Here is a 23,398-nt window from a genome sequence, read left to right on the forward strand (position 1 = left end):
CATATGACATTTTTCAGTAGTTTTGTAATGCAGCACTTTATACTAAATTAAGTAATCACGTTAAATTTATAATTACATCATTACTTGTGTTACAAAGGTTCTTCTATCTGTGCAATGGACAGATAAATAACTCTTTCAGTGCTACAGTCAGCTGGGCCAGTCTTTAAATTTTAAGGAGTGGAGATATGGGCATTACTTTTATTTTCACGGAACAAAAGGAGCATTGAACATGCTGTTAAAGCGCACACTGTGCCCAGAAACAGAAACAACTATCCAATGCGGCTAACAGGACAGCATTTCTTTGCAAGTATCTGCAAAGTCAGCATGCTAGTACTAATCCAGTAGGGAATGTTAAAAGGTGAGTGTCAGCGGACATGACCCCAGAACCCAGAGGCTGATCAACAGGTAAGAAAAGCAGTCAGTCTTAGTCAGTCTACACCTGCCTCTACAGTAGAATTGCAGTGATGGTTTCAGTTTTGCTATTGGCTATGTCCTCATTAGGATATAGGTTTCAGTCAATGTGTGTGACTGTGTGGGAACAGTTACTGTGTCAATTTTTGTCTAAGGTCATGTAATATAATGCAAACAACTAATTAAGTAACACGTGGCTCTGCTTTTCAAAAGAAATGTCTAATACATTACTTTTTTTAAGAAATCACCCCAGCAGTGTTTGCAATATCCTTGTGTGTCAATTACTTTCACCTGCTTTGTCCTGATCAAGTGTTCGTATCAGGGGATTTAGCATTCGCCATAGCATTCACCACCTACAGTTATTTCAGTTGCTTGTTTTTCCACTTCTCAAGAAATATTTTAGTAATATGCACCCTTTCTCCTCTTTGGACACAATTTTTTAGACCAACTAATTCTGACTCAATGTTAAGGAAAATAAATGTTTTTCATGAGTCTTCCTGTAATTTTAAAAATATTTCCTGTGCACATATTTTGTGCACAGAAAAAATGGTTCTATGTATATAATAATAAAAGAGAGCCACTAAGAGTAGATGTCATTCAAGTAAGGAAAGTACTTGTGGATAGATGCGCTACAAAAGAAGCAATATTTATGAAAAAGAAAATGGCGATTTTTTTGGTTTAGGGCAATTTTTGGGGGGTGGTTGGGTGGGTTTGTTTGTTTCTTTCTTTGTTTGTTTGTTTGCATTGTAGTGTTTTCTTCCTTAACACCTCTGTGTGTGTTTGGAAGATGCAACTTTAAAAGCAGCCAGCGAGCACTGTGGAGTTTAAGAGTTGTGAAAGTGTGGCATGATGGATGCTTGTGCCCAGCGTTGTGGAAAAAGTGATTCCACTTCACACCTAATGGACTGGCAGCCCATCCCCTACACTGCTAGTGATTCCAAAATAAAAGCCCAGTCATTTTGTAAAGCTGACAACAGTCCTTCCATTTAATTAAAACTTTATGATCTAGCTCCACCAGTACAATAAGACAAATACCCCTATATACTGCATACTGTGTGAATAAAATGCTGAAATCTGAATAAATCTGAAGAGTTGCAAGAAAAACAGCACTAAAAGAATTATTGAATGTTCCCATAGCTACTCAGTTTTGTGATCATGCATCACAATGTTCAACTCTTGATATATTTAAAAATGCTTAAAAATACTTCTGACCTTTTCTGGTGTTCGCTCTGTGTCGCATCAGCAAGACCGCCTCATTCTATAGCTCGTCTCAGCGCAGTGTGCTTCACACAAGTCCACAAAACCACATGGACACAGAGAGAGAAACAAATAGAGCCATAGACAATGAGGCCAAACATCATGCTGCTTCTCACCTTTCTTAAAACTACCCTACCCTGGGTATTTAGGCATCACAAACACAGAATAGTGCAGTGGGCAAACAGGGAGGCTGCCCTGGTCTGACCTCACTAGTAATGGGATGACTTTGATATTCCCTGGGCACACGACACAAGGTACTCAGATTAAAAGCCTTTTATTCACCGTGACCTTTCGCTCAACATCTTTCCTCAGAGAAATCGTCCCTCCTTCTACGGCCATCACAGTGACAGGCCATCCCCACCAAAACAAAAGGCCAAGTGGTAGGGTGACACAAAGTCAATATGGGAGACTTGTTGATGTTTGAACACGTCACAGAATATCCTCTGGGTTTTCTTGTTTCTTTATAAAACTAACAGGGTGAAGAATGCAAACTTAGATGATTGATGTTGATTAATCACCACTGTTCAGAGCCTTGTGCGTTTCCACCAAAAAATATAGATTAATTACATTAATTAATGTCTGCATTGTAAATGTTTTATTTATCACTTTCTTCTACTAAAAATTTAAATTAGTCATTTAATTCTTGGTTGGATGGATATCATGCAACATTATTGTTTTATAATCCAGTGTGCTATTATTGAAACATATACCGAATTAGTTTCCTGCTTTGCTCCAATCATCATTATCACCATCCTTATTATCACCTTCTTCATGTGGGTGTGACAGCTCACCTTCAATATGTCATGACTGTGCATGAACATGGATTTGATGGTTTCTTCAATCACACATTTTGATGTATTTTTGTGTAACTACAACTCTCATGAAATCTCACAGCTTACCTATGACAAACATGTTAGAGAGGTATAGTAGCTTAATGCTGCCACAGAATAACAGTGGACACTTTCACGTTGATCGTTGTTATTAGTGTGCGGAGCTGTGACTAAATAAAGTGCGCCGTCTAGCTTTTTAGAATGAAGAAAGATGTCACTTCGGCGGTGTGGCTCAATAATGCCTTTTTAATAGTTTATTTTAGCCCTGTGGCACAGAGAAGTAAGCTGAATCAGAACACAGAGTACTTCCAGGATTAATTCAGTGTTCAAAAACATATGCCCGCTTTGTTTTAAAATTAATACGAAATGCTTCCATTCAGTTGGTTTAAATCTTAGTGGAGCTTCACAGATTTGGAGCTGTGCTGATTATATCTTGTAGTCTTGTGCAAAAAAAAAGAAAAAAAGAAAAGAAAAACGTGCTTGACTGAGTTCATTACACAACCATATAGCGGACAGAGAGTGGGATGTAGCATATTCATGCATATGATGGCTTTTAGGTTTGCCCTTGTGCATAAATAATTGTCAGGAGATACAGAGGGATGGTAAAAAAAAAAAAAAAAAGTATAATACAAAGTATATTATATAAAATATAGACACATTTACTAAGAATTATCACTTGATATCAAGGAGAACTGGTGAACAATATTATAGCTGGCATGGTCATCCAATTCTGAAGTTAAAATCTTACATAGAGTCATACAGACCATCCTAGATAAACTCTCCAGATAAGGAAAGACAATATGGGTAGTCTGCTCTTGGGGCTACAATAGAGCCAAAACACTGATTACCATCAGTAGATGAAGGTCATGATAGTCCTAAAGGTTTTTTCCAGCTTTAACAGATAGTGAGACGTCATCAAACAGAAGGATTGATCTAAAAAAAAAGAAAGAAAAGAAAACACTGACAACAGGAGTCAATAGCATACGCTGAATGCTGTATTTCTGTATTGCATTCATGGTTACATTACAGCAAAAAAAAAAAAAACAACATTTGTACCATAACAAGGTCAGCCAGTATCTTTCAATTAAAAAACAAAGAAAAGAAAAGAAAAAATGTATCAATGAAATCACTGCAAGATTACTTGAAAATGTTGACTTTAGTAAGCACATGGCCATTTCACAGATTTTTATCCTCCTGGCTTTTGTTCATTGCATGGAGCCTTCACTGTGAGAGGTCATTTTCATTTTATAAAGTAATCTCCATAACACTGGCATTACAATTTGTTCCAAGCAACATATGGTGAAGGGCCTCTGCAGGACTTAAATGCTAAATATCAGTCTGTAAAAAGAAGGACGGAAATGCACTCGAGCAGTTACACATAAAACTATGTTCTCTTTCACTTCTGTGTAGCACACACATAAACACACACACTTCATCTCTCCTTGGTGTGCAGATATAATCATAATAATTCGATTTGAAACCACATTAACATGTATGTTGTTCCCCAAAATTCATTACGGCTGTGATTTTGGCTCAGGGCACTGTTAGTCATTGTCCAATTGGTCCGTGCCACCCGCTACTAACTTTATCTCTCAGTCCAGCTTTCCATCCACTGTAGCCAAGTCCTCTCTCCCCCCCACCCACAAAAACTGTCCTTTTTTTTTCTTTTTTTTTTGCACAAGGCCCCCTCATTCATTCTAATTAAGCCAACTGAAACTAAATAGCAGAAGCTTTGTTTACAAGGGGATAGCTGCACTCAGCATTCTGTGCACGGAGGCACTTGTCTTTACAGCCAGCCAGAGGTTTATCTAGAGCTACACTTACTGCTTACACTAATTTACATTTGTGTTTTCCTTTCCACTTATTTCCATATCTGCCATGGTGGGGCTAGGTTGCCTTCACAGAGGAAATTTATCAGTCACATTTAAGCTATAACTAACACAGGCTGCTTCAGCACTACAAAAACATGAGCTTACACTCAGTTTCTTTTAAGAAATTGAATGGTGATGCAATAACATCATCACCATCAAGGAAAACAGCAATGCTGGATGAGGTCAAATAATAATTTTGGTCTTAAAAAAATAAGCAAAACAACATTGTGGGTGAAAGAAAAAGAAAAGCATTTGACAACTTCAAAGAAAACATCCTGAAAATATCCTTGAGGACCTTAAATAGCTGATGAAGAGTAAAATACCCAACACCATGGAAATGCACACCACTTTGATCAAGTAGAAGGATGCTTATGGATTGTGAAAACATAGAATATTTCAGTGTTCAAAATCTTATTTTATCTAATTGTATCTCCGAATTTAATGTGAGAAACCTTAAGAGTTCAATTTTGCCAAAGCTCAATTGCACCTGTCAGTCAAATCTATCTATATACATATATGTCTATCTTTCTATCTATGTATCTATTGATCTATCTATCTTTAGGGCTACATAACCAATTAGGCAAGTGCCTGGTACAGAAACACCAGCATATGAGCTACAAGGATATTAACACACATGCTTTATGATCACAAATTTGCAGACATGTAAGAAACATCAGGGAGCTTCATGTAAGAAGCATGGAAGATGTTTTGCCATACATCCCACTGAACATCTTTAATTAGCATTAATAAGCAACGTTTTGTAAAGCAGAGTCTAACCAATCGTCTCGTTACTGACAGCTACCTATCCAGTTTCACACCTGCATTATAGATCATTTATAATCACCCACTAACTAACATTAATCTCTAACATTGATCTGTTTGGACTGAACATCCAAATTCCACACAGAAAGATCTTTACCACTGCATGCTCGATCAGAACCACTCGTGTCAAGCCATCTGCAAGACTCACTAGACTACACTATGTAATCTGTTCTTGTACCGCTATATATTTAGATGCTTATTTTTTTATATTTTGCCTTTGTGACTTGACCGTTTTATGTGCAAACACTCGTCCATCATTCCCGAGTCAAAACAACTCAGGCGTGTTTGGTTATATCGAGATCCACTAGATATATAAAACAAACCTGTAACTGTGAACTCTGTAACGCTTACCTAGTTCAGCCCATTTGAAAGTGGTAAACAAAATGTTCTGTGATAGACCAGCATTAGCAGAAGCGAGCAACCTGATGAAAATTTTAATCTGTTGTGGCAGTCAGCAGAGAGACAAACTAAAAGAGAAACAAAACCCAATACCTGTAGAGGATTTAGGCAAAACCAATTACACATCAGCTGGATCACCAGGCAAGAGCAGAAAATGTTCAGCACCTAAAATGTTACTGCAAGAGCCTTTTTTGTGAATCATGGAAAACAAAGGTAGAGTCGATAGAAAAGACACCATTCTGTTCTTTATTCCTTTTCAAAGAGCTGTTGCAAAAGGAAAGATTGGTTTCTAGTAAAAGTAACATTACATTAGGCTACAGGTTAACTGTGGCTGAATATACGTAATAATGAAGAAAATACACATATGTTTCAAGACTCAGTGTTCAATCAATAAGTAAACGCAACAGTCCTGGCTTTGCTCTGTCACATGAGGACGTCTGTCAGAGCTACTTTTGCAGCAGTTTAAAATCCATTGCTCCAGGCATTACTTCTGGGTATGTAATTTCAAGAAGAATTCAGCTGGCGACAACCAGGCAATTTTAGATGAGGAGACCACTAAGGGTTTGTCGGGGTAAAAGTTTTCTCCAGCAGAGGGAACTGTTGTGGACCATCCTGTTAAAACTGTTGAACCTTGATGATCTCCAGGGGCAGCACTTTGCAGCTGTTCTTAGCACATCTGAGGATACAACTGTGGAACTTTGAGGACACACTGGTATGGAGAGGCTGTGGGTTACTTCTCCTAGCAGGTCTGAAAAATAACAAGTTGGATGAATGGCTGGATTGACATGACCTACCATCTGCAGACTAGGTTTCCCTTCACCTATCAGGAAAATACATTCACACACTAGCGGCACCTGGACTGAGATGTGCTGTATGTTAGGAAGTAGAACAGTATGTCTTTTAAAATTTAGAGAAATGTATGAGCTTACAGGGTCTGCATCTATATTGGCTTTTATCTTGCACTATTTCAATCCGAGCACTGTTAGAAGAAAATAATAATGCTCACAACATTCACTTTTCTTATATGTCGACCTGTTTGTGTGTAAATGCAACAAATTACAAATGTAAGTTACGCTGCTTATTGTTAGAAGCACCTCACCTGTTAAATACTATGTTTTAAGAGAATGTATGCCTTGAAAAAAATCATTTTCTTTTTAATTACAGGAGTAATATGATACTAGCCGGGATATTTGTATTAAATGTCACATTTCCAATAACTGTTTGCATGTAGGTGAGCAAGATGAGCAAAGACTGAAGGAAGGGAAAGTGTTGCTGTACACCTCTGAGGTGTTTTATCCAAACATCAGCTCAGAGGTGTCTGCATTTTGAAGGAATACAATTTGCTTCTAGCAGACTGTACTGCCTTTAAGTTAGAGGATTACCCCGGACCAGGCAGTAGATACTCAGTGAGGTGTGGGCAAGTACACGGGCGCCTGCGAGAGAGTGATGTGTGGGTGAGAGATGAGGTGAGAGGCTGAGCCTGTACACAGGCTTGAAAAGTGTAAACAACCTTGTGTGCAGCACAGCGCCTCAGGGTGTGAAAGTTTGACGGAGAGCCGCCTTACTCTGGGCAGCTCCAGTTGCCTCTGTTGTAGCTTCCTGAATTCAACATGGCTATAAGGCTTCATGTCAGCCTTTTACACTGAATTTCTCATTTGCTTTGTTATTGATTTCATTTAAGTGTTTCTCTGAAAATTTGTTTGGTACTTTGATTCCAGTGAAGGCTCATTGTCTTCTTCTGTTGACAGGCCATGCAATCTGTGCATTCAGAGAAAAATACAAATTGTTGCACCATCTGGTGGTGGCCAGCAGTAGTCCATTCATCAGGGTAATTAAATGGAATGGTATGTTTCCCCGCAGCCACTCATTATGTGGTGTTAAAGGAATATTTAACAGTATAATGACATCTATACTGGGATAGTTTATCTTTTTAATTTCATCATAGCCGATGGTCACCTCTACACAATTGGGTTTATTGAGTACTAAGGTGGTGCTCGGGGACATATGACTGAACAAGACCACGAAATTAGAGTCACCGGTAAACTCCTACTGCACCAGTTTCTCCCATTCTTACTTACTTTTTTGAGTAGTTTGTGAATGTTACATTTTTCAGCTTATTAAATGCTTTATATATTAATAATGTAAATGTAAATGAAGCCCAAAAACATAATGGAGATCCAAACATACATTTACATTACATTACATTACAATATGGATTATTATTCATAATGCCGTATTATATATATTGCATATTTATTATTAATGTTGTTTCCTTCTTTCTTCTGTGTATGAGGTTGATTTTGTTTTCTAATTTAATGATATCATTCCTTTGCGTCCGTTTTCCTCGCAGAAAATACACACTGGCACAGCTCCCATGATTACCTTTCTATTTCCAGTCTTTTCCTTTCTCTCCCTGTACTTTTACCATCTATTAAATGCACTCTAAGCAGTTCTTACAAAACAGATGGCAGCGGATCAGAGGTAATGTTTTCTGTTTGTCTACTGCTTAGCACATTTGTGTCATTAATATATTTTACTTTTTCTTTTAAATATAAATGTAAAGGTTCTATTAATATACAGAGAATGTGGTCTAAACACGATATACTAGTTAATAATCCTAAAAGTAATGTGCTCCCATACTGTGTGCTAATTTTCTATATTTCAGCTTGCACGGTGATCTTAATTAACTTTTATTTAACAATAGGAAAGGCTAAAAGTTAAGGCTAAAACCAATATATTTAACAACTACTGTCTGCAGTACATTACTTATTATACTCATCTGAGCTGACTGAACAAGAAATTGTTTTTCTAATGGTCTATTGCTGAACACTAATGTGTTACCGACTCTGCTGCCCTTGAGAGCCTAGCAACACGCTATGATGTATATCATTGGGAAGCAACTCCTTGGCAACAATGGCTTTTCTTTCCTTCTACTTCTTGAAATATATCCTCAGAGCCTACAGCTCCATACAAGACTGACATCTGTCTCTTTATTTACATATAAACACACGGAGTGCATGATGTTGTCAAGAGAAAAGAAAAATCTTTCTCTCTTACACATTCACACCTTAATTCTATAGAAAAGAGCTGACAACTGTTTTTACCCCGAGGCTATTGTTGCGAGCTTTATGCATGGATAACACATTTCACCAGGCACCGTTTTGCAGAAAGAACAGGCACGCACACAGACGGATACATCACGAAATGTATCCTGTGCAAGGCCAAATGGTTTCATGGTCACATTTGGAGATGAATGCTGTCCATAAACATGGATTGTGTGCCTTGGCTGCAGTCCTGAAAATACTGATTGAACTTGTGTATTAAAAGGAAGAGTTGGAGCCTAAAGAATGACTACAGCAGAAAAACATTTTTTTCATTTATATTCCCCAACAAAAAGGGTTATATATGACTCACAAGGTCATTAGAGTGTATTTTGAATTCAGTCATTCATGAGTCAAACTTTTTTCTGAGACAGAATAATAAAATCTGAAAAACTGACTACTCGATACTGGTGGTGAAAATGCATTAACCCAGGCATGTCTTACACAACTTTATGAATGTATCTCATTGCACTTTAGAGCTAAACATTGAACTTTTATTTACAGTATGTTACAGCTGCAAATACTTTGTAAGTGACAAACTTAGCTGTACTACTACACTTTTTTTGTTTAGCCATAAAGCTAAATTCTAACAGGGATACTGTTGAACACATACGAAACAAGAAGAGAGTGCAAACCTTAATCTCTGGCCAGTATCTACTTTTAATGGAATACTATTGTATTTTGCATAAATTCATTTTATTTTCTTTGTTTTTAAACGTACTTTATGAAGTTTGGAGTGCAGTAAAAACAAGTGCAAAGTCCAGGTTTTTAATATTTGCCCAGTTGAAATTTTGATATACTTGACAAACTTTTGACTACAATTTTGTTTTTAAATATGGATTCATTTGCTGTCCCTTGACAGTACAGGTGAATAAATTTGGCAATACACATTTTGGGGTCAACTTACAAGAAATGCAGATGTAAAATGTAAAAGTGAGATCAGAGGTCAAATATGACATGACATTTGGGTGCAAATTACAATGTAATATTTAATATTCCCATGTACCAGTATCATTTCCTACGTGTTGCCAGTACAAACAGAGGCAGTAGAATTTCAATCATAGTTTTAAAGATAAAACACATGAAAGTTTGACCTTATTTGACCTTGAACAGCTGACATGTTGAAGAAGATGTCAGCGGTTTAAAGTGGCGTGATATTTAGAATCCCTATATAGCTTTCCCTATATGGCCTAAATATCTTTCATGTCAATACATGCAATGGCAGTAAACATAGTTTTAATAAATAGCTTCATTATTATCACTTCAGATCAATCTATTGACCTTGAACGAAAGATTACATTTCAAATGTACGATGATATCTTACACAGTACTTTCTATATGTTGACAATACACACTAAACTTGTAACAATCACAGTTATATGGCTTTTTTTTTTATTTCAACCAATAAATCATTAAGTTCACCTTTAAGGCCTTGGTGGATGCATCGTGTTTACAGACACTCACACAAACGCTACCAAAAAGACAACCTCCTTGGTGGATGTATTCATTTCAAGTAATGGAGACGTTTGTAAGTTAAGTGAAAAACTAATATCATACAAGGTTTAACGTTTCTGTAATATGCCAAAACCAAATAGAGTATGTCCATATGGGTTGATAAGTAACCGCAAGTGTGTATCTAATGTATCTATTAGTATAAACTCTCTGCACCATACTCATATGGATTTGCTGTCTAATCAAAAACACAGCAGTCAAGAGCAGCTCTCACTTGACCGCAAGCAAGAGAATGCCAAAGTAGTTGTCACAGAAAAAAAAATCAGTCAAATAAATCTTCATTTTTATGGTGGGCAAATATGGCTAAAAAACACTGTACTCTTTGTTGTTCCTTTGCATTTTTCATTTGTGCTATGAATACATTTGAGACGGTGCGGGAAATCTGGTTCTTTATTCCACATCAACGCTCTACAAAGTGTGCTATATTACTGCTCTCTGATATTGCTTATCCTGGGAGATCTGTCGTGTCCTGGGAGTTTGCTGTTTCCAAGGTCTACCAGCTAGCGTAACATAAAGGCCTAAGAAACACAGCAGAAAACACAGGGAAATTTTTTCAAATGGAGTTTATTAAGATAATTTTGACAAAACATATTTCTCTGAGACAACACAGAAGTACACGGCATCAGTTGAATACTGTCTCAACAAATGGACTCATTTTAAACAGTAAAAGGCTGCCAACTCCAGAACAAAAATAACACTGCATCTTATACTTGATAAAATAAAAGCAGACGTTTTGACACATTGTTACAATTTCCGACTGTTTGGTAGGAATACAGGTAAGAATCCAATCGCATAAATGTAGCTGTAGTTCCTATTGTAACGACACACCCGCGCACACACACAGAGCACGCATACTGTGTATATGCGCACATATTTCATTAACTGTGTAGAGCATCTGTGGAAGTGAGAGCTTTTGTGAGAGGTAACGAAGGGATCTGCAGGGTTAACACTGAATTAACTGACAACCTGTCTGATTCTACTGTCAGTGCTTAGACAGTTACTGGGGCTGGTTTAACGCAGGTGCAGGATAGTTATTATAGAAAAAAAGTCTCATGCTGCAAACGCTTCCACAAATCTAATGAAAAAAAGTTTGTAATAATAGCTGCGTTTTGACTATTTTTGGTGCGAATGTATCCTGGTAACTGTCAGTGCTGAATATTTAACTGTGATGCTACTGTTTAGTGAGACATCCTGTCTTCAGAATCCAGAATGCACTTCCCCCTCACACCCAGTGAAGATAGTACAATGAATACAACACAATGTCAGGATGTCAAGTTTGCAGAGATATGGTTTTGGACAGCACGGGACCCTTAGGGTGAGGGCAAAAGTGTAACAGGGCTAAAACCAATAAACCATATGTACTGTGACGTGATGTGACACGCACTGTCTGTGATTACAGAATAAAAACCTATATGAGATTCAAAAACAATTGCTATACAGAATCAATGTGCATTTTATACGTGCCATGATTATGAATTGTCCCAGTAAATTAAATACATAAAAGAACAAGTCAGGTTAAAAAATCATTCAATGTAAGATTATCATACAAAACTTACAAAAAAAGGATAAAAATGACATATAGACATTACATACAGGTTTACCTCATTATATTGCACAAATACTCAAGTGACAGCTTGTACTGGCCCTCTTTGTCTACAAAAAATATACAAAGAAAATCAGGCATGCACTGGAAAATGTACATGCAGACACACTGAGTAAGAGAGAAAATGTGGTTCTGCTACATTGCTCACATACAAAGAAAAGACATTTTACAATGTTGGTGGTTTGGAACATTTTTAAGATCATAATTAAAGGTGAACAAATTCTCATAGCAAACCAGAAGGAGAAGGAGGATAAGCATTTCTCATTTGAATTTAAATAATTCCTAGGTCTACACACACACACAGATATATATATATATATATATATATATATATATATATATATATATATATATATATATATATATATATATACTGTGTATCCTCTGAAAAACTAGGCACACTTCATGTTTCAAAGCTTGAAGAACAACCCTTAGCACTATAACATGTAGTAATCTTCTCTTTTCAGCTGCACTGCTGTAGATTTGCCAATGAGCTTGTACTGCTGCATAACATAACCCAACTTCTAAACTAAATAAAATGCTTTGGTAAAAAGAGGAGATCATGCTTGATCTAATGACTGCAAGGTGCACAGGTCCTGTGATTAAAAAACAAGCCCAAATCATAACCCCTCCACCACCATGCTTGACAGTTGTTAGGAGGTATTTCTGCTGATATAATCAGTTTAGTTTTTCCAAAGTCTTGTGGTTTGCTCAGATGTAAGAAAAGCAAACGTTATACCTCCCGCCCAGTTCTTTTTAGTAAAGAGGCTTTCTCGTGACATGCTATTTTAGTTCAGTCTTTTTCTAGTTGTATCTTCATGAATTGTAACATGCTAAGTGAGGCCTGAAGAGTTACAGATGTTTAGTTTTTGTGCGATCTCTCTCACTTTGCTGTGAATTTACTGGAAAACAGTGGCATTTTAAAACAAAGCTGATTGCTGACCAAATCGCCAGAACTACTGCTTTTACAGAGGTGGTCACACTTACTGATGGTCAGTTAATCAAGTGCATTTGACTAGCAGCAATCTGGCTGCTACTTCCGCTCTTAATTCCTGAGTAAACAGTAAGGGTGTACTTTTTATATATACATCATATATATGTGTGTGTGAGAGAGTGTTTGTCATCATAAAGTTTGACATATCACAGTTTTACTACTTGTGTTGATGCAATGTACTGTAAATGCTAAATTACCGGTATTTATTTGCTTACCTACCCCAGAGTTGATGTGCGATGGCAATATTTTAGAGGTAAAAGAGTGGCAATAAAATACTAAACTCATTTACATTTGTACATTAAAATAAAAAAGTGGGTTCACGGATCAACCGTCACTTTACAGTTGTAGACACCCCCCCCCCCCCCTTAACATCCTCATCATGCAAATATGCAGCATAAGTCTAACATTAGCCAGGCAGTGGCTGATGCAGCCTATTAAATGTGGAAAGCAGAAGTTAATATTGATAACCACAAACTAATTTCTTGCAAATGACAGCTTCCATATCTTCACACAGGTCATGTGACAAATGAAAAAAAAAATAAAGATTTGAATTTTTATAATAGTATGCATGGAGCTGAATTCAAATTTTGATACATAAACATACATTCAGAATATGGTCGTACAGTACAGTTGCAATTGCAACTGCAGAGTCACAATGGGCTGTGTTCAGAGCTGATTTAAGTAGGCCGTTAAAGTTAAAAAGTTAAAGGTCAAAGGATAAGTGGGGGGAGCTGTTTTCAGGGGCAAATTTACATACACGTAGGCACATTCGAGCACAGCCATCTCATTTAAAGCAAACATTTGCCTTAGACTGGATTCTTTTTTTTTTCACATTAAAAAAACAAAACATTTAATGTATTACATTAGCACTTATATTTATTATTTTAAAAAATGATCACCTTTTCATTGAGCCTGTACTTCCCACCTAAAGCAAGGTCATGGCATGGGTAACAATAGCTGTTTTTTTTCTTTAATGCAAAATCTCTGATGCATTCGTGATCCACAGCATCAGTTTAATGACAAAAGCCCTTTCACACCCTGTGCACTCATCTCCAATCAAAAAATAGTGCAGAAAATTACTGCCTACATTTTGAATCAAATGACACTGAATATAAGAAGGTCAGCTGGTCTTCATGTCAAGTATTCAAATGTAAGTACAATATACTGTTAACACTATAAACAGTGCGCTTAATTCTACTGGGTGATGATTACACCACCCTGAAAACACCAAAATGTAATTTAAAAATGTTGTTGTGAAAAAAGTACAGCAAATTGTCAGGCCGTGGTGATAGACGTGGTGATTGATGACTCTCATTAGAACGGATATTGTAGTGTTTTAGAACTAACGCCTAATTACAGCCATACTATTCAGTTCTGAATACAGCCATACGTCTCTACATGTGACACTTTGGACAACTAAAGGTACTGACGTCTTAATGATTCAGTATTAATTGCAACCTGTGAGCCATAAATGATAACTTTGATTGTACTTCTTGAGCAATTAGTAAATATATCTTCCAAAACACATTAGTACAGCAGCTTTGATTCATCTATTAATAGCAGGAAAATGGCACCATAACTTTGTTTCATAGGCTACATATGACCGAAACAGTCATTTTAAGATTCACCTAAAGTGACACAGAATTTATAAAAAAAGAAAGAAAGAAAGAAAATGAAATTCACTACAGATATCTAAGTTTAAACTTAGGTCTAGACTAAATAATAAGAGGTAGCTGTTAATGATTAACCTTAAACTTTATTTAAGAAAAATAGCCACTGAAATAAGCATTTTGTTGACTTGTCTGAGATCCAAACACGTTGATCTTTTCAGTCCGCAAAATGCTGCTGACTAGACTGACCTAGCAAACAGCCCCTCATATTTTTGTAGCTTGATGTGAGCGCACAACAGCTTTTCATCTGTTTAAAGTATGTCTTTTGACTGGTTTTGTCTCCTGTCTGACTATTATTGTGCTGCCATCACACAAGCACATATTCATTGGAAGGAATGCAGTGAATTTCCTGTTAGCTCTTGTGGGGATATGGTTTGTTTTTCCTGTTGCTGCAAGCCAATTTATTTTTTTTCTTTTGCCCTCTTTAACTTCCTGTCTTAGAGCTTGACTTTACAGAGAAGTAGCAGAGGTGAACGTCAGAAGCCATTGATTAAACTTTGGTTACCATCGCTTAGCCCTCCCCACCGCCAATTACAAGCTCCCAGATCACATCCGTTTCAGAGGTGTTATGCCAAAGATATGTGTTGTGCTTTTTAAAGGAGAATCTAAAGAAGTAGGAATGTAACAAATGCTTTTGAGGCACCGATTTAAAAAAAAAAGAAGAAGAAGAAGAAGAAGCACAAAACCCGTATAGGTAAATTTGAAGGAGGATGGTGGCCCTGCTGGGTGAAAATACCACATTCTCAAGCCATGCTGCTGGTAGGTGTGCTCTGGGTGCTTCCAATGCTAGCATTGGCACTGCTGTTCTCAGAGGGGGATGGGTTGGTAGAAACAGGTTGTCGCTTTGCTCCTGAGCAAGGACATCCTGTGGAAAGGAAAAACAAGCCAATAAGAACCTGCTAAAAATAAAAAAGAATTATTAAAAAATAAGAGTCCTTACCAGGAATATTGACTACAGTTGAATTCATCTCCAGTCCAGTTGGGTACCCTGAATTAAGGAGAATTGGACAATTTCAAATTCAGACATACGTCAATTCAGATCTATTCTGGAGTCCAAACATTCTGTCCTCACTCATCAATTTACCTGTTTTGATTTTGATAAACCACAGCGCTCCAACAAGTAATACCCCAATCAGGAACCCTCCAAAGGCAATACCCAGAACTCCAGACAGGCCGTTAATGCATGGTCGGGCTGAAAAGCAGACATGCAAAAACAATGTATGCAAGCTTAAATTTAAAAAAAAAAAAAGAAAGAAAAAGATTTACTACAACTGCTACAACTACAATTACGTTCAATCGAACACGATTTAAAAAAATTTTGGAAACCCAAAATCCTCCTTTTATATTGTAATGCAGCTTGAATATAATATATAATATAATAATAAAATATAATAATTTCTCCAAAGAACCACTGAAAAGTCCTATTTGTTGTGCTCCAGCAGGATTACACTGGACAATCAATCAAAAGCATGTGATATACAACAATTTATATGGTGGCATAAAATACATGTTCTTCTTACAAGCTATGGTGTGTCCTTTTAATAACATTGCATCTTCACATTGTAAAGGTTTGGTAGTACACAGACAGAATTGTTTCCTCTATACCAAATAAAATCAGTCATGCAATAGGTTCATTATATAATGCACACAAGTAGAATATGTAGATTAGATTATCTCTATTACAACACAAACACAGATTCTATCTATTCACTCTAACCAAAACCAAAATCACATAGCCACATAGCAAGTGTTTTCTTTTCAGGAAGACCAATGTACTTGGTATTTTTTATGTAACTGAACTTAACTCTGCACACAGAGATTTTTTGACCACTTTAACTGATTTTCCATCTGAAAATATGTTCTTAATTTGGGTTTGTCCTAAATCTGCACTGTGAATCACGATGACTACAATGTAATCTTCTTAGTTCAATAAAGAATTCACCCCAACTAACCCATGTGTGTCCTTAGAGAGCATCTCTATTATATGTTCTAGTGAGCTGCTGTTCGTACATTTATGTGTGATGCTTAAAAGTTACTATTCCATATCCTCTGTAATAGAAAAAAACTAGTTAAAGTTTATGAACTCCCTGAAATGAGAGGCTAGTTCTGTAAAGTACACAGTTATAATTTACATCTCTATGAAACCATCAAATTTCAAACCCATAATCTGACAGACATTCAATACACTGGACATTTTTCCATGACTTGCCAATAGTTCATGCCTCAACATAAAGTACTATATTAACAATAATAATCGTGCCATCTATATCCAAAACAGCCTCTGTGTTTCAAAATTAAGTGCTACTTAACCTTAATGCACGCCAGAGTCGCTCCACATTGGACTTAATGATAATTGCCATAATTCTTTCCATCCACTCCTGAAGCTGGCAGACTATCTATGCATCTACTAAAACACCTTCTGGAAATCAATAGAGCTTACATACAGTGCTGTTTATCACCTCCCAAAACTACAGCCAATGTTTTGGGTGAGTCAGAATTTTTTTTAAAGAAAATTGAATTTGTCCTGTTCCAATGTAGCCATACGAACTTTGATTAATAACCAACTTTGCAATTTCTAAAGTTTTCTGAGCATGCCATGAGCTGGCTTCCACTGCACAAGAGACTTTTTGGCTAACAAAATATATTAGATAACCTATAACCTTGAACCAGTAGTTATAAAAATAAAATACTTTCCCTCAAAGCAGCTCTGAATGAATATGTACCGGGGCACATCAGACGTCCAGCATACTTGGAAAATGAAAATCTTTCTGTACACTACCACAATGGATTTTTAAACTTAAAAAAAAATCAATTAAATTTAAATGTGATTGAAGAGAAGATTTTCTGCTTTAATTCAAAGGGGTTTAACAAAAGTATTGCATTGACTGTGTGAATCCATCCATTCTCTTATGCTTATCAGGGTTGCACAAGCCTATCCCTGCAACCAGAAGGCGAAAGGCACACAGAAAGACCCCAGCCAGATGGTGAAGTCCAGCTCGGGACATTCTTGTGGTGAGGCAAAAAGTGCTAACCTCGTATTAAAGCCATTCTGTACATTTTTGCTCACTCTCTGGTCTCACCTGGCCTGCTTGTCAGTTAATTGTCCAATGAATTAAAAATGAATGAATTACAATACAGACGGTTTACAATAAGGTGCAAAGTACTGGTTGCACTCAAGGTTAGACTTTGCCAGAAAGCATCAAAAAGACCCTGCAGAGTTCTGGGGGGGGGGGGGGGATTCGTTGGACAGATGAAGCTAAGATTAACTTGTACAAAACTGATGGGAAGAGAAATTTATGGAGAAGGCGAGAGAGAGAGCTCATGATCTGAACCGCATCATCTGTCAAAAACTGTGGAGGCCGTGCTATTGCATCTACAGCCGTCAGTGAAACTGGGTCTGCTGATAGCAGTTCTAAATTCTGAATTGTGTCGTGCTGTACTCAGATTCACTCAAGCCCCGCAAAACTGATCAGATGGCACTTCACAGTGCAAATGGATGATGACCTAAAACACAAAGTGAAAGCAAGAGTTTCTCCGAGCAAAGAAACGGAATATTCTTCAACCCAGCAGAGCGTGGTCTTTAGTTATTAAATACCAAACTGAAGGCAGACCGACAAACACGGAGCAACTGAAGGTGGCTGCAGTAAAGCCTAATGGATCATCTCAAGGGTGGAAATATCTTGAGTGTTTGATTTAAAATCCACTGTGGTAGTTTATAGAGGCAAAATGACAAAAAATATCATTACCCACAAATCAACCAGACTGTACATATTGTAACAGCCTAGCAATTTTTTTCTCTAGTTTTAGTGGGCTGGCAAAGCTAGAAATTAACAGCCTTGAGAAAGACATCTTTTCAAAAAGGCTGCACAGCAGATCACTGACAGTTCTTCCCTTCTCTCAAACATCACAGTAAACTCTAACTCTCATTTGAAGATGGGAAAATAAACAGATGTTCTTAAATGTATTAAAATTTCCAATGACAAACAATGTTAAAAACTTATTGCTTAGATCTAAACTTTGATTTGTTCAGTATCCATCTGACTGGCCTGAATTAACTGTCAAATTGTTTACAGAATTTGCACCAAAATCAATATCTGGGAATGTAGTGAAGCTTTTCAAGGCTGCAAATAAACAACCTTGTCCCAAACCATGTGAGCTGTTAGAAGTCCCCACAAGAGCAGAGGCAGTATGTTATGTGTTATCTATCAAGAAAACCACTGCGTAAATACCGGCTTTCCCTCCTTCCCCTCTACTGCTGCCTGTAGAGATTTTCCCACAAGTATCCAGAGCAGTAGGAGGAAACTAATCATCACCTTTCCATGAGTTTCTCACCTGCCTTCTGCTGCCTTCTGCCTCTGGGTTGAACATGCTAAGCACTAATGCACAAAACATAAAACCTCATCAGAACATAACCAGAAAGCAGGAGCTTGCTTTGCAAAAACGTAATCCTACTTAACACAGTATGGTCATTTGACTAATATCTGTGTGAAGCTGAATCGTGTCTGCATAAAGTCGTCATAAGGCCAAGACACATTTAACTCTAAATTAATGCAGAAATTCTCAGTGGGTGTGTGTGTGTTTATGTGTGTCATTTCACATATAATGTGAACCAGAGCACTGACACAGTGACATCTTGTGGGCATTTGGGCTGACTGCATTCCAGGCAGTCAACCCAGTTTGTTGATTTCACAGCGAAGGACATTCCTAAATGAGTGAAAAACATCACAGCAACCTAAGTAGGTTTTCCCTGGAGACGTTTTTTTCTATTATCAATTGGTGTGCTAGTTTGTATAAGTGAGACTTTGACAGCAAAGCTGAATAAACAAGAGGAGGAAGCAGAAGCTTCAGCGCAGGTGGAGAGGAGGAGAGAGACAGCATGCCTGCGCTCAGACTCCCAGTAGCCCTCTGTATGAAAACTACCAAACAGGAAAGATTGCTGAATGGAGTTCATAGTCCTGCCCAGTGAAGGCTTGCAGCAGACTGCAGTCTGCTAGTGCAGCTAGTATACAATAACCCTTGTATGTCTGACACTGGCTAATGAAGTGAACAGACGTACCAAACAAGTGTGTTACTTTCAAGTTAGATCTCTCAATTTACCCTGGTCTCCAAAAAAAATAGACATTTCTTTAAACCATATAAGTCAAAGAAATGCAGAGAGAATCAAGGAAGAGGACAACCAGGACACAGGGAAGCATGGATGAGTAGTTTAGGCAGCTTCCCCTGCAATACTGACATAAAAACCTTTATCTTTCTTCTCTAAAAGGACAGGAAGCATAAAGGCAGCTTAAGGCATGAACAAACAAATTACAAGTTTTACAAAGACACTTAATGTGTCCTTCCATTTAATCAGCTTCTTCTTCCTTGTGTCTTCTTGTTTAGAAATTGATTCATCTGAAATTTCCTAGAAATTAATCATAACGTGTGGTGACGGTACTTTCTTTCAAGAAAGACATCTTTTCTTGTTTGAGTCAACTGTGTTGATTGATCTGACAATAGCACAAAGCTCAGTGCCTATGTTAGGACAGCAGCGCAGTCAAACCCCTTGGAAACACAAAGGACTTCACCCCCCTCCCCCGAGGGTCATTATTTTTGATTGTGGCCACAAGGTCAGTCTGCAGACCTTCCTAAAGGACAAGGGCCTGCCCCACAACCCCTTACGTGCCTCACTGCATATCCACTGTTATGACAACAGCCTGTGCAGCATTTGTTTTGCACTGAAAGCAATAATAGGAATGAAAATTATTGCAGCAAGCAACAACACTCTGACCAAGCACCAGACTAGCAATTAAGTCCTGAAGGCATAAAAGGTAATTTAAAAGTTTTGGTATTTCTGCTTAGAGTTTGGAGAGTTTATTCTTAGAGAGTTAAATATAAAACATTCATCTGTCAAAAATTAATTTTAAACTCAAGGGGACATTGGGACTTTTTTTTGCAACTTTATTTTTTATTCATTTAATGAAATAAAAAAATAATAATTCATCCACATGTTGGAGTTTAAACTGAACTCACTTGGGGTTTCTGGGCATGGTTGGGTAAATTCCAAATTCCTGCTGGCTTTTCCTCCATATGCACATTGCTAGGGAAGAAGCAGAAACACAGCTCACCCAAAAGTGTCCATAGGTTTGTCATACAGGCAGATTTTCTGAATTCAGAGCGACTGAGTTAAACACATTAAAACTGTAAAGTGTTGTGTTGATGTGAAACATTAAAAGTGGTTGATAAATCCTTACCTCAGTATAACAAAAGCTGACATCACATTCCATGTCCCATGTGGTGGATGAAAGCTCCTGAAGCTGCTCTATGGAGAAGGCGAATCGAGCTCTGTTAGGACAAGAATTTGAGGGGCAGTCCACTGGAAAGAAGGGCAAGTTTTTCTCTGCAAGGCACGAGCCTTTGGATCGCAAAATACATTTGGTCACCTTCCAAGTCAAGACTAGACTCCCTAAAGTGTTTCCAGAAATCTGCAGAGAACAGAAAAGAATTCAAAACAAAGATGATAAGTTCAATGTGCATTAGAGGATGAAGGACAATCTGATATGTTAAACAGTAAGCCTTTTTGTTGCATCGTTTGCGGACTGCAGTTAACTAAAAGCAGTAACTGTGTGATGGGTGTCATCCCTGTAATAATTTAAAAAAGACCACAAAGACAAAAACATTGCCTATCACTTATTTAAGCAGTGAATAAATGCAGTTAAAAAGGTAAAGAGAGTTTTACCTCTGCAAAAATTCTCTTGTCGGTCTGGATTTTGGTGTTAAAGTCTATGGGCGTCTGATAGTCTGCAGAGGTGTACAGCATTATCACCATGGGGATTTGAGTGGGGGAATTTGTCGCAACAGGATTGCCTGGTGCCGGAACGCTTGGTGCAACTGAGCAAGAAATTAAATTAAAATAGGTCAACAAATTTTTTTTGCATGAAACAACTGTATCACTGTTGATGTTCTTGGATTCTTTCTGAAAAACAAGAGTAGCTCTGTTACTGAGAACTTAAATGACCATTCAAATTACAGCATAGTAAAATATATATATATATATATATATATATATATATATACACACCAAATGCAAGAATGTTAATATTTAATTTGTTATTGCTGTCATTAGGGCTGCTCGATTATGGCAAAAATGATAATCACGATTATTTTCACTGAAATTGAGATCACGATTATTTGATGATATTTATTTAACCCTTTAAGACCTACCATAGAACCAAGTCCACCAGAGCTTATATTATTTTTTTACATGCTGTAGTGCCATTTGTGGGAGCATTTCAAGTTGCTATACATCAATACAACTGTTATAGCCCATATTTTAATAATATGTATGCATTAAGTCCATAGTAATTACATAAATTGCAAAAAAGTGCAATAAACTACAAAAAAAATTGAAAATCGCTTTTGTTTTGTTTACATATATTTCTACTTGGAGAAATTTAAGAGGCTTATCCCTCAAAACTTTAAATACAATAAAGTTGCAAAAAAATAGTTTCCCACCACAGGAAATTTATTTTGAGTGTCTTCATAGTTTTATTTTGGAGATACAGCAATTTTTATATACTGCAGGAAAAACAAAAAACAATCCTATGATGCAAATTTGCAAAGAAAACAGCATGTGCATCATTTCACTGTGGGAAGTGTTACGAACAGCTGATAGGAACGGCAAAGCGTGTTTCTGGAATATTATGTTTTTGTTCCTGCAAGCGCTTTTTATGCAATTTTTGCAAAGCTTTATGTGGAACGAAACCGTGACTGAGGACAAGCTGATGGCATCAGATGTAAGTACAACTCCTCCGGTTTCATATGCAAAACAAATTATTGCGCTAGCTTACACGGTTCAGGTTCTACAGGGATTTAAAAATAGTTACGCAAAACGGAGCTTACTGCTCTGACCGGCTTTAAAGGGTTAACAATGACTTTAAAAAAATAATATAAAATAGTGTGCAACACCACTGAAGTTTTTTTTTTTTTTTTTAAACTCTCTTTTCAACCAACGGCAGTCACTCTCCAAATAACTTCTGCTTAGCTTTCCGAGCTTCCCTCGGGTCCGCTTAATCAGCGGTCTCCACCCTGTTTTGCGCCACGGACCGGTTTATGCCTGACAATATTTTCACAGACGGCCTTTAAGGTGTCGCGGATAAATGAGGGAGGGGCTAATAATCGGCTCAGTCATTTTTAATGATCGTTGAAAGCCCAGATCGTAATCGTGATTAAAATTCGATTAATTGAGCAGCCCTAGCTGTCATTATCCTACTGATACAGTACAGTCTCTGGGTTTGGTAACATGTATTTTTTGGGGAGGTTATTGTATTTTGCAATACTCAGTCTATTCTATTTTTGCTAAAGCTTCCAACATAAAACAAGAAGAATGCTTTCATTTTATTGTCTTACCTGTTGGGCTCTCGTTTTTCCTTAGAACCAGTGAAATCCTCGATTCTTTTAATTTCAATTCAGTATAGCTGGCAAAAGTAGGGACTTTAAAATGGTACAAAGCCATCCTTTGCACATCTGATGCAGTATCACTAGTCAGTGTCAACGCAGGGGGTATTTTGTGCGAGGCTGAGGCATGATTCAGCGTTATTTCATTGTTAGACTGAAGAAAATGAGGACAGGTTAAGATAAATCAGTAACAATGTAGAGGTAGACATGATAACTTAAATACCTGAAGTCTTTTTGATCTTAATAAATAATATCTCACACATGGTGCATGCCATAAATACTTCTTGAAGTTTGAGACTTTAATATGTATGCTTACAGCAAATGAAGTGTGTTGTGGATTGATGAAGGTCCACATGGTGCCCTGAGGACCCCTCATGAACACGCGGGTCTGCTTCTTTGCACGCACGTGCAGGGATACATTGCTGCAATAAAAAATGAAATGTCACAAGAAAGATTTTGCCAGTAAATATAGCTAAAAAAAAGCATTTTATATTA

General features: G+C 37.2%; 1 protein-coding gene across 2 annotated transcripts in view; it reads right to left on the bottom strand.

Annotated features, from left to right (window-relative positions):
- Positions 1-10,749: 10,749 nt before the first annotated feature.
- eng (endoglin) overlaps positions 10,750-23,398 on the bottom strand; it is a 47,473-nt gene continuing 34,824 nt past the window's right edge. For both annotated transcript variants that reach the window (XM_085279743.1, XM_085279744.1), the window contains exons 7-14: positions 23,220-23,325; positions 22,856-23,057; positions 21,186-21,337; positions 20,701-20,931; positions 20,480-20,546; positions 15,555-15,662; positions 15,411-15,458; positions 10,750-15,335 (exon numbers count right to left, since the gene is read on the bottom strand). In XM_085279743.1, the coding sequence (XP_085135869.1) occupies positions 15,214-15,335; positions 15,411-15,458; positions 15,555-15,662; positions 20,480-20,546; positions 20,701-20,931; positions 21,186-21,337; positions 22,856-23,057; positions 23,220-23,325 (1,036 nt within the window). In that variant the 3' untranslated portion in view covers positions 10,750-15,213. The remainder of the gene's footprint in view (positions 15,336-15,410; positions 15,459-15,554; positions 15,663-20,479; positions 20,547-20,700; positions 20,932-21,185; positions 21,338-22,855; positions 23,058-23,219; positions 23,326-23,398) is intronic.

Source organism: Mchenga conophoros, linkage group LG7 (assembly GCF_057382185.1).
Source record: "Mchenga conophoros isolate Kocher_MC1m ecotype Shallow Benthic linkage group LG7, M_conophoros_male_GT1.1, whole genome shotgun sequence".
NCBI classification, from domain to species: Eukaryota; Metazoa; Chordata; class Actinopteri; order Cichliformes; family Cichlidae; genus Mchenga; species Mchenga conophoros.